General features: G+C 48.9%; 1 protein-coding gene across 3 annotated transcripts in view; it reads right to left on the bottom strand.

The window, feature by feature from the left end:
• Window positions 1-1051: 1051 nt before the first annotated feature.
• LOC120499646 (UDP-glucuronosyltransferase 1A1-like) overlaps window positions 1052-12241 on the bottom strand; it is a 34890-nt gene continuing 23700 nt past the window's right edge. The window contains exons 2-6 of one of the 3 annotated variants that reach the window (XM_039703615.1): window positions 11205-11801; window positions 6486-6617; window positions 6292-6379; window positions 5405-5624; window positions 1052-2031 (exon numbers count right to left, since the gene is read on the bottom strand). In XM_039703615.1, coding sequence (XP_039559549.1) covers window positions 1734-2031; window positions 5405-5624; window positions 6292-6379; window positions 6486-6617; window positions 11205-11801 — 1335 coding nt within the window. In that variant the 3' untranslated portion in view covers window positions 1052-1733. Of the gene's footprint in view, window positions 2032-5404; window positions 5625-6291; window positions 6380-6485; window positions 6618-8940; window positions 9863-11204; window positions 11802-12241 lie in introns of those variants that run through there. The other 2 variants (XM_039703614.1, XM_039703612.1) reach the window with 2 other exon arrangements.

Here is a 12241-nt window from a genome sequence, read left to right as displayed (position 1 = left end):
CATTGCTTCTCCATGGGAAAACCAAGAGCAGGATAAAGCAGTGAGGGTGAGGAGAGCAAAGGGAGGGAGAGGATACCTGGATTTTGCTGTTGTTTTTCTTTGGCTGGGTTAAAAATATTTCTGAAATGAAATAAGTCATGGGATGGGCATTTTGAAACTTCCTTTCAGTTTTACTTCCCCTGCACCAGGGGGCTGGAGCTGAAATTGGGATATATTTTTTTTTTTCTCAGTTGTGCTCTTCTGATCTGAAATCAAAGAGTTCTCCCCTTGTCCATGCAGAGAAAGTCACTGGGTTGATCCAGAGCCAGTTTGCAGCAGGGCACTCGGAGAACTCCTTCTCAAGGACATTTTGAAGTGGGTTTTTTTTGGCATTGGACGCTGCTGGGAGCCAGAGATGCTCAGAGAGGACTGGAGCCACCGTGGCTGTGCTGTGACAGCCCTGACAGGTCTGCAGGGTCTCCTTTCCAGCTGTCACCAGAGCCACGGGGACAGCCTGAGCTGTCACCTCAGGAGCGTGTGGAGCTGCATTTTCCAAGCAGCTCAGCCCTCACTCACCATGGGGAGTCTGCACGCCCCAAAGAAAAGTCTCCTTCTGTTTGTGGTGGGCAGGAGGAGGGGAAGAAAAGTGCTGGGCAGGCTGTGGGCAGGGTGGGTGTCCAGGAGATTTGGGCACCGCAGTGGGGACAGGCCGAGGACAGAGACTGCCTTGGACTTCACACATCCTCCTCTGAAATCCCTGCTTTTCCAAAGTGCCAGAGAAAAGAGCAGCAGCAGGTACTCAGCAAGACACCTGTGCTGCCCTGATGTACTGGGATCCCCCAGCTCAGAGCCTGGAATATTCACCTGGGAGCTGTGGCAGCCTCAGGATGTCACCTCCCAGCAAGGACCACATCACCAGGCAGCAGGGACAGGAATGCTGAGAAAGGGGTTTGTGTATCAAGGTGGCTTTCACACCATGGGGGATTCAATCCGTCCCTTCTCCAGCTCTTTTTCCATGAACAAACAAGCATCCCTCCCATAACTCTCAAGGCAGAAAACACAGAAGGCTTTCTTTTTAGTATTCAGGGTTTATTTATAGGGCTGGGGTTTGGGTCTTTCCCTGAGCATCACTTACAAAGAGCAAATCAGTTGTGGGGGTTTATAAGTGATGCTTACAAAGATCTCCTCACCAGCAGGTGAGCTCCAGCTACAGCACATCTGCCTGATGGGCAATTTGGGGGAAACACCAGGGATTTTCCAGCAGCTTGGTTCTGTTCAGGGTCTTGTAAACCCACGAAGATGTGCATCGAGCTCGGTTTGCATGACCAGGAGCTGTGAGTGTACATTTGCCTCTCCTACAACTGCAGCCACACAGAGATTTCAAACAAAAATCTGGCCAGATGGTTCTCCTCCAAAATCCCTACCTGTCTCTGCTGCAGGTGGAGGTTAAAAGATTTCACTGAGTCCTCTGCACACTGACAGGTGGAAGCCAGGGGCTGGGGATTTCACACTCAGACCTTCCCAAGTGACTGCAGCACTCCTACACAAGGCATTTTTAACAACCCATTCTTAATTAAAAGGCCAAAATTAGATCAGGGGAACAATCCTTCTCGTGCTGCTATTTCAAAGGAACCCTATCATTCCTTGGCTGAAAATCACAGTGTTTTATTCATTGCAGTGAAATTCAAGCTGTTCCCTGACCCCTCTGCTGGGTCTGGAGCGGGAGCTTGGTCACCTACCACTGTTCCCAGGTGCTAGTGGGACTTGGCTTTGGTGGCCTTCCCTGTCCTGCCCTTCTTGCAGAAGCACCGGCGGCAGCAGCAGAGGCAGCACTTGAAGGAGATGAAGAGGACGAGGAGGGTGACGGCCGCCAGGAAGGCAATGACATCCAGCGAGTGGTACTGCACCCAGTTGAGGTCGTGGGCGGCAGGGCGCAGGTGAGGGGCCCCCTTGTGCCTCATCACAAACTCCACCCAGTGCACAGCCAGGTCCAGAGGGTGGATGGGTCTGTCCAGGTGCAGGTCGGAGAGGCGCTGGATGTTCTCCTTGTACCTGCCAAGAGAACGTGGAATCCTTTGAACCCCTCAGGGCAATCCCAAGGGCCTTGCCTTGGAAGAATATACCAGAGTCTCCACCTAGGCTGAAAGAGAAAACTTCCCCACGGAGTCTTGCAACACTATGATCCACTCCAGTTCCATTCCCTATGTGTCCCAAAGTCTCCTGGTTTTCCTTTCCCTGTTTCCTCACTGATTGTGGTACCCCTGGTGGCCAGCCCTGTCTTCCCTGTAGGCCAGTGCCCTCAAACCATTGGCCACTGACCCCACATACTTAACCTTGTGCAGAGCACATGGACAGGTCTTTTGTCCCTGATTTCCCCTTCATCAAGCAGAAATAAGCCATGCTGGAACTGACCATATCAAAGGCCCTTCTGCCTCTCTTGGCTGACCTAGCCCTGGTGAGTGTGGCGTGTGTGGACCTGACTGCCTTGCCTGAATGCTTTCCCAAGAGACTTTTCCACAGGAGATGTGTCACTGCTGAGCCAGAAATTACACAAATTCACTCAAAGTCTGGTTTGCAGGAGAAGGCTGAACAATTGCTTTATTAAAACTATACTATATTACATTAATACTATATTAAAACTATACTAAAGAGATACTGTACTACAGAAAAACCCATGACTGTCTGAGACAGCCAGGACACAGCTTTTAGTGATTGGCCAATCACTCAAAACAACTTTCACCAGTGTCCAATTAACCAAATCATTTTCAGTAAACAATATCCATAACACATTCCACATGTGCAAAGACAGGAGCAGTGAACAGAGACAAGAATTGTTTTCTTCTCTGAGGTTTCTCACTGCCTTCCCTAGGAACAATCCTGGGAGAGAGAATTATGTCTCTCTCTGTTCAGAGAATGTGAATACCACAGAGATGCTTACTGGAAAATAGGTAGCAGCAACCACCATCTAAACCCCACACTGCTACAAGAGAAGGCGTTGCTCAAAAATGGAGTTGATGCCTTAGGATTTCAGCTTTTATGTTTTTTAAATCCTGTACTGCTTTAGGGTGGAACTCGAAAACTCCATAGCCTGTCAGCTGCTGTTCTCCCATTTTATTCAGGCAAAACAATTCCTCTGGGCCTGAAACTCAGGGACACCCTACAGCCTCAGGCCCTGAAAAATGTAAACAACAGTGAACTGGAGGGGGATGAACTGGGGATATGTGACCCCATTACCTGAAGCTGTAATTGGGATATTAACCCCTAATATGTAAATAGACCAAACTTATAATTGTCTGAAAAACTCTTGACCATCATCTATCTTGGGTGTAGCCTGTGGGAGGCTTCTGACTGCCCAAGGTGTATCCACTGAAGGCCTTTAGTAAATACCCACTTTATTCTCTTAACCTTGTCTAGCCTCTGTTCTAGGGAGCCACTCCAAGGCATCAGTTTTCTGGCACCCCAGATGGGATGCCAGAAAAAACTTCTGGAAAACCCTTGGACCAGGGAAAAGTTTTTTTAAATACCCACTCAATTATCTTAATATTTTCTCATCTCTGTTCTAGGTAGCCACTCCAAGGCATCAGTATCACAAGGTGGGGTGGGTTGGAAGGACCATGAAGCTCATCCTTCATGGGCAGGGACACCTTCCACCAGGCCAGGTTGCTCCAATTCCCATCCAGGAGACTTCCAGGGATGGAGCAGTCACAGCTTCCCTGGGCTCTTGAGCTACTGAGCCCCTTGAGAAGGGCAACAGCAAAGTTACAGGCCCGGGAAAACCCTTGGACCCGGGAAAAATCAAGCTTTTTTAAATACCCACTCAATTATCTTAATATTTTCTCATCTCTGTTCTAGGTAGCCACTCCAAGGCGTCAGTATCACAAGGTGGGGTGGGTTGGAAGGACCATGAAGCTCATCCCTCATCGGCAGGGACACCTTCCACCAGGCCAGGTTGCTCCAATCCCCATCCAGGAGACTTCCAGGGATGGAGCAGTCACAGCTTCCCTGGGCTCTTGAGCTACTGAGCCCCTTGAGAAGGGCAACAGCAAAGTTACAGGCCCACTCCAAGGCATCAGTTTTCTGGCACCCCAGATGGGATGCCAGAAAAAACTTCTGGAAAACCCTTGGACCCGGGAAAAATCCAGCTTTTTTAAATACCCACTCAATTATCTTAATATTTTCTCATCTCTGTTCTAGGTAGCCACTCCAAGGCGTCAGTATCACAAGGTGGGGTGGGTTGGAAGGACCATGAAGCTCATCCCTCATCGGCAGGGACACCTTCCACCAGGCCAGGTTGCTCCAATTCCCATCCAGGAGACTTCCAGGGATGGAGCAGTCACAGCTTCCCTGGGCTCTTGAGCTACTGAGCCCCTTGAGAAGGGCAACAGCAAAGTTACAGGCCCGGGAAGTGTTGTTTCCAATGACCAAAAGAAAAAAAAAAAAAAGAAGGAAAGCTTAGTTTGAGCTCTCAGGAGAATCTCTGGGGTGGGTGAAGGTTTCTGGCTGAAAGGGGAGACTGGGGGTGGAAAAGCTAGCCAGCTTTTCCAGCTGCATTATTATTGTTTTTGTTAGTAGTAGTGTTATTGCTATTATTGCTATAAAAACAATAATAATGCAGCTGGAAAAGCTAGCCAGCTTTTCCAGCTGCATTATTATTATTGTTTTTGTTAGTAGCAGTGTTATTGCTATTATTGCCATAAAAATTGGGTAGGGAACAATGTCAATAAGCTGTTTTTTCTCAGGAATGTGGTGGGGTTTCTTAGTCCTTGGCATCCTTGAACGGGAGCAGGGAAGAGCTCTTTGGAAAGAAATCTCTATGCTGCCTTTAAACCCCTTGGGTGTGCTGACTGCAGCCCTGTGATGTTCCCTGGGCTTCCTCAGTGCATCCCTGCAGGTTCCTCCTGCTCTGTGCTGGGATTGTCCAGCCTTGCTGAGCCAGACAAGGCTCTCTGTGCTCACAGAATTCCTCATTTCCTCATAAGCACTGAGGGTGGGGGGGGGAATGCCTGAGAAAACTCACCTGTAAGATAAATCAGTGATAAATATGTTTGATAAACCCTTTTCAGGCTCCCCACTGACCTGAGTCACCACAGGTTTGGGAACAAAAGCTGTTTGCCACTTGTATCAAAGCCTCTGTCACTGCCTTGGCTTTAAGAAGGTGACACAATTTTTTTGGCAACTTGACTTCTTCCATTGCATTCCCAGCCCACCTCCCCTACTCCCTTCTCAGCCACTTCTTGTCCCCTAAAGGGGACAGCCTGAAGTTAACACAGGGTGAGCATCAGCTTCTCCATGGAAGCAGCTGCTATCAAATCCAAACTTTTGATCAAAGAAGCCATTTGAGAAGAGAAAAAGACCCTGTTGATCTGGAAGTGAACGTGCTGGGGCCACACAGTAAGGAGGGGGAAGGGTGTGCACTGGTACTGACCTTTTGTCGTTGATCACTGCCTTCAGGGCGTTGGAGATATCGTTGGAAGTCATCTCCAGGATGTTGAGGGTCAGCCCTGCTCCCCGGGACTCCACTCGCTTGGCATTGTCCATCTGGTCCCCAAAGAGAGGCATCAGCACCATGGGCACTGCATTGCAGATTCCCTCATAAACACCGTGGGAGCCTCCGTGGGTGATGAAGGCGCGAGTCTTGGGGTGGGCTGTGGAGGGAAACGCAGGCTTGTGTTAGCTCCTGGAATTACTGACTCCCAGCAAAACGTCCTTGGGGAAAAAACATCCACCAAAAAGGGCTGTGGCTGGGACAAATCAAGGATTTGGGGAAGTTGTGAGCATCATCCCTCATGGCCAGACTTAGGGATTGGAACTTTGTAGACCTCTGTCTCGGTTTTGGGTAATCCTCCAACTTTAGGATTAAACCAGAGCCAGGAGAGGTTAAAAAGGATGTTGCCACCGATTCATTTTTCACCATCTCTCCCATGGTAGTGAAGGTCTCTCACAGCTGAACCTGTTACTAGCAAATCCTGGCAACAATTCCACCACTTTAAAAGCCCAAAGACCGGTCTGGAAGCGCTCCCTTGAGGACCATGAAGTTTCTCTTCAGGCCAAAAGATGGGACAAAAGCACAGCTGGTTGTTGAGACTGCTCAGTCAGACATAAAGACTCATCTTTGACTGATACTGGAGTGTTGGAAAACCTTTTCAGAGCTGTTTCATAATTCAGCAATTCCCAGCTAAGTTCCTAAAGGACAAGCTCTGGCTCCAACAGGTTTACTGGCTCAGGGGATGGTAACTCACACCTGACCCACAGATGATGCCCTTCTGGGGCAGCAGCACCGGCCTGGTGTCAGCCCAGGGGTGTCAGACCTACCCAGGAGGTCATTCTGAGGCAGCCACTTGACGAGCTTCACGTTCTTGGGCAGGTTGGGGGGTGCCTTGCCTGTGTAGCGCCAGAAGACCTGGCAAGGGAAGCAAAGCCCACGTCAGATCCCAGCAGGAAAAGGGAGGGAGGGCCTGAGACCAGCGTGGAGCTGCTCTGCTGGAAGGGGAAGAGGGGATTGGTACCGTCTGAGGGACTGTTCCCAAGCCCTCTGCGATTTCCATGGCTTTCTTCATAGGAATCTCGGACACCATGGAGCCCAGCGAGAAAACAACGATGCCGTGTTCTCCAGAGGCGTTCACCATGGCTTCAAATTCCTGCCAGAGGAAAGCAAGCCTTTAGTCAAAGCCCTTTCTCTTGTCAGAGGCTGGAGTTGCTGCCGTGTTCCCACAAAACTCTCTGGAAAGGCAACAGAACAAGCAGTGAGCACAACAAAATTGTTACCAGGAAAACGAGTTGTTACTGAGAGTTCTGCATCCAAAGCAGCACAGCCAGCAGGCCCAGGGACAGGATTGTCCCCCTCTCACACCTGGATCCTGCATCCAGCTCTGGGATCATCAACATGTGAAGCACATGGGACTGTGGGAGCAAGTCCAGAGGAGAACCATGGAGCTGACAAGGAGACAGGAGCGCCTCCCTCATGGGGACAGGCTGGGACATCCTGTTCAGCTGGAGCAGACAAGATTTTTGTGTGGAGACCTCAGAGCCCCTTTCCTGTGAAGAGGCCCAGAAGGAAGCTGGAGAAGGACTCTTCATGAAGAATTGGAGTGGTGGGACAGGGAGGAAAGCGTTCAAACCAAAAGAGGGGGAATTTGTGTTAGGCATCAGGAAGAAATTCTTCTCTCTGAGGGTGGGGAGGCCTCACAGGCCCCTGGCACAGGGTGCCCAGAGCAGCTGTGGCTGCCCCTGGATCCCTGGAAGTGTCCAAGGGGAGGATGGATGGGGTTTGGAGCAGCTGGGATAGTGGAAGGTGTCCCTGCCCACAGCAGGGGATTGGACTGGATGGGCTTTAATGTCCCTTTCACCCCAACCTGGCCTATGATCCTAAAGAAAATAAGTCTTTGGAAAGTAAAAATGGGCATATTTAACCCGAACCTGGATTCAGAACTGATGTTCTTCTTTCCAGACCAAGCAGCTACAAGAGAGAATTAAAATCCTGGAAGAGGGTTCTGACAGCAGGTAACTCAAATTTCTAATATCTGGATTTATTGTATCTGCTTTGGGTGTGATAACACTGAACTGCAGCCAGTTTTGTCTCTCTTTTGTTTGAGTGATTTAAATAATAAAAGGAGATCTAGCACTGGAATCCAGGAACAAAAAGATTCCAATGAAGCAGAAAAAAACAGCCCAAGGCTGGAGCAAAAATTCTTTGAAACAGAAAAATGTTTGGTTGAGCCGAGGAAGGAAAGGCAAAACTGGAGGAAATTATTGCAGGCATCAGAGTTAAATAAGGGGAAAACAATGAAATGTTTCTGTAATTCTGGCAATTACCATGTTATCTGTGGGATCTGAGGGGATAACCAGAGAACCATGGAATGCTTTGGGTTGGAAGGGACTTTAAAGATTGTCTCATTCCAACTCCCTGCCATGGGCAGGGACAACAGAGACTGACTCTGTCAGTTTACTCTCTTTTCCATATTTTTGTGGCTGTCTCAAGGCATATTTAATCATATTTACATTCAGTGGGACATCAGTTTTATTTTGATTTTTAGATGTCTTTGTGTACCAAGGTCTGACTTTCTGCTCAGAAGTTTTCCTACTATGAGGAAACTCTTTGAAGACCTGCTTTGGGGATATGCAGGTTATTTCAGTAGTGGTTTTAATCAGCACCTGCTCATACTTTTACAAAATATCTGCAGTGGAGACTCATGCAAAAAATAAGAGAATTAGGAGGATTTCCTAACTGGAAAGTGGAAGATATCCCATACTGAGAAATTTTGGCACAGTTGAAGCAAAATACAGTTGCAGTGCAGAGTATTTTACACAAAAGTGGCAGAAGTGCTGCTTCACTGGTTGTGGGGTTTTAATTCAAGCCTGTTTGAAGTTCATGGAACATCCTCAACTGGAAGGGACCCACAGGGATCATTGATCCAACCCCTGGCCCTGCACAGACACCCCAACAATCCCACCCTGTGCATCCCTGAGAGCATTGTTCAAATGTTCCTTGGGCTCTGGCAGCCTGGGGCTGTGCCCTTTCCCTGGGGAGCCTGGGCAGTGCCCAGCACCCTCTGGGGGAAGAACCTTTTCCTAAAATCCAACCTAAACCAACACAGCTCCAGCCACTCCCTTGGGTGCTGTCCCTGGCTGCAGAGAGCAGAGATGGGAGCTGTCCCTCCACTGTCCCTCTTAAGGAAGCTGTAGACAGGAAAAAGGAAAAGGGAATGGAAATAGGCAGGAAAAATGGAAAAGGGAAAAAAAAAGAAAAAGAAAAAAACTGCCTTTTTTTCCCCCCCTTTTTTGTGCAGGTTTGACTGGGAATGCAGATGTGTCCCACAAAGTAACTTTCCCCTCATTGTTGAAGGGATGCAGCGGTGCAAAATGCACTCCCAGCCACTTTCATTCCAGACTGGGAGCTCCATCTCCTGGAAAGAGCTCACAGCGCACCCACAGCTAAACTCTGGGAAAAAAACGGGAACTAACCTGGGATAATTTGTTTTCCCGAGTGCAGCCTATGCCTCCGACCAAGACCATGTTGGGCATGAGGGGCCTGGGGTACTCAAAGACAAAGTCGTATTTCATGAGCCAAACAGCGGCGTGGCTGAACAGCTCGGGCACGGTCGCCTCCCGCTGCAGGAACTCCCGGATCAAGGGATCATAGGGAGAATAAAGGACAGAGCAGGCCAGGGAGCTGCCCAGGGTGGCCAGGAGGTTGCCCAGGCGCTGCCAGAAGGACATGCGGTCCGTGGAGCGTGTGAAGAACCGCGGGATGTAGGAAGGAGGGCTGGGACACATGGTGGCCTGGAATTCCAGACTGCACGGCAGCCCCCGCAGGAAGTACACAGAGGGCAGGGACAGATGTTCTGCCAGAATCTGCCCACATGGGAAGAAGGGATCCATAAAGATGGCATCAAATTTGCTTCCCTCAAGGTATTGGATCAGCTCTTTGTCGGACAGGAGACGCTTGCAGGAGTCCAAGAACATGCTTGTAAAATTGGCAATTTTGGAGAGTTTTTCCAAAAAGGGTTGAGGTGTGAAACTCCTGTGGCCCATCTTTTTAAACTCTGCCTCCACAAACTCCTTAGTGTAGGACACAGGGTAGGTTTTCAAGGTATAAATCGGGGATGAATGGATCCGCAAATTTATCTCCGGCGCAACCACCACGATTTCGTGTCCCTTGTCCCTGAGCTTCTCTACGACCGGGAGTGTGCTGAGCCAGTGGCTGCCATCGATGGGTATGACCAAGAGCTTCCCACCTTCACCAGAGGTCCACAGCAGCAGGAAAAACACAGCCCAAGAGGCAAGAGAAAGAAATCCTGGCTTTGGAGAAACCATTTCCCTGGTGCTGCTAGCGAAGTTATAAACAGCGGTGAAACTGCGGCTGGGGATGAAGAATGAATCATGGGTACTTCCCACTTGGATTTTAACTAAAGTGGGTTTTTAATTTTTAACAGGCAGAATTGGGGTAATTTTTAACTGTGGGTAAATATTGGGTTCATCATCTGTGCACAGGGAAGGCTTTCAGTGAGTGGGTGCCTTGAGGTGAAGCTGAATGTTTGGACTGACACCAGGAGGGAGGAGTGACCAACAGCCTGTGATGAGAGCCATGAATGGGGCTGACCCAGCAATCACTACATCATTAACATCCCGTTAATGATCAACCCACTACCTTGAGTCCACTGCACTGATTGGATATGGAACTCGGCACAAATCTGACCTTTGGATCGCTTTGTGCCCCCAGAGTGTAACCAAGAAGCTAAGATTGACAGAGGTTTGATCGAGTGGGTTGTAAAGGTTTATGTCCAGATTTGTTGCTCTATCACAGCAGTTATCAAAATGAAAGCCCTGAATTTACAGTAGTAAATGTGTTGTAAGCAGAGCAGTAACTCCTGCTGTCACAACATCACAATGTCTGAAAGCAGAATGACCTGGGGATATCTGCACTATTTGCACAGCATGAGGGGAATCTAAATAAGGGACAGTAGTTACAATCCTGAAGGCTTCCTTTCCCAACCATCCTCTTATTTGCTATCTTGCACAAATCCAGAGGCAACAGAGCTCCCTCTGCTGTCTTTGTTTTGGGCTGTTGGTGCACATGGAATCATGGAATATCCTCTGTTAGAAGTTCCTGACCCACAGGGATCATTGATCCAAGCCCTGGCCCTGCACAGACACCACAACAGTCCCAGCTTGGGCATCCCTGGGAGCATTGTTCAAACCCTCCCAGAGCTCTGGCAGCCTTGGGAATGTGCCCATTCCCTGGGGAGCCTGGGCAGTGCCCAGCACTCTCTGGGAGAAGAACCTTTTCCTAAAACCCAGCCTGATCCCCTCTCCTGATGTTCTGAGCTTCACCCAGCTTCATGTTCAGTGGCACAGCAAAAGTGCCTGGGTATATCCACAGAGTTAATTCTATACTTCCAATTTTTGTCCAATCAAGTATCCTACAATTAACTGGCATTCCACATTCCTTATGGATATTAAATCCTGTGACCTAGAATTATTTTGTCATTTGCCTGGACATAGAGCACACCACGAGTGATGGTGACAACTTGACCTAAGCTCACCTGGAGACAAACCCTTCAGCAAGCCTTGTGATCATCTCAAAGCCTGAGATTCCCACTCCCATGCCATCCTGGGATTTGATTGCACCCTACCTCAAGCACACAAATATCAGTACAGGAAACACTTAAAGAAAGCACATCTTGAATAAGCACCAACACCACCCTCGGGGGTAAGCAACGACAAACCTTTGAGAGTGGCTTCTTCTGCAGGCAGTTGATGCCTCCAATATAGACCATGTTGGGCATGACGGGGCGCGGGTACTCAAAAACAAAGTCGTATCTCATCAGCAAAACTGATGCTTGGCTGAACAGCTCCTGTATCGTTACATCCCTCTGCAGGAACTCTGAGGCCAAGCCCTCGTATTTCAAATAAAACAGGTGGCAAAGCAAAGGCTCTGAGAGCCCGATCAGGAAGTTTTTCACACGCTCAGGGAATGTCATGCGGTCGGAAAGAGATGATAAAGTCTTGGGCACATAGGATACGGGGCTGGGAGACTGCGCGCCTTTGTAGTCTAAGGTACAAGGAAGGCCTCGCATGAAGTACACAGAGGGCAGGGAGAGATACTCAGCCAGAATTGGCCCACAGGGCAGCACAGGGTCCATCATGATGGCATCGAATTTGCTGTCCTGGAGGTACTTCATGAGTTCTTTGTCAGATAAGAGGTGCCGACAAGCAGAAGTGAACATGTTGGTCAGCTCCGTGATGTTGCTGAGTAAAAATGAGAGCTTTAGGGTCTCAAAGCTGTCTTTCCCCAGCTTCTGGTAGTATTGGTCCACAAACTCCTGGGTGTAAGGCACTGAATATGTTTTGATGGTGAAGGACTGGGGGCTTTTCAAGAGCAAGGCAGCATCAGGAACCATGGCCACGATTTCGTGCCCCTTCTCCCAGAGTTTCTCCAGGACCATTCGCATGCTCAGCCAGTGACTTCCATCCTGAGGCACCACCAAGAGCTTCCCACCATCTGCCAGACTCCAGAAAGCAAGGAAAAGCACAAGCCCAGTATGTACCTGGTGCCTCCACATAATTCTCATGGGGCAGGAAAAGAAACTAGCTGCTCCTCCTTATGTTGTTCAGCAGCATATGAAGAAAAATCTCCTTGTACCTCATTTATATTGTGGTGGACTTCAATGTTTTATCTCTACAAAATGATTACTGATACAAGTTATTGGAGTTCAAAGACCATATTGCTGATAAAAGCCTTGATTAAAGTGCTATCAAGGCA

Source organism: Passer montanus, unplaced genomic scaffold, assembly GCF_014805655.1.
Source record: "Passer montanus isolate IOZ18808 unplaced genomic scaffold, ASM1480565v1 scaffold165, whole genome shotgun sequence".
NCBI classification, from domain to species: Eukaryota; Metazoa; Chordata; class Aves; order Passeriformes; family Passeridae; genus Passer; species Passer montanus.
This window is presented reverse-complemented; position numbering and strand designations above follow the sequence as displayed.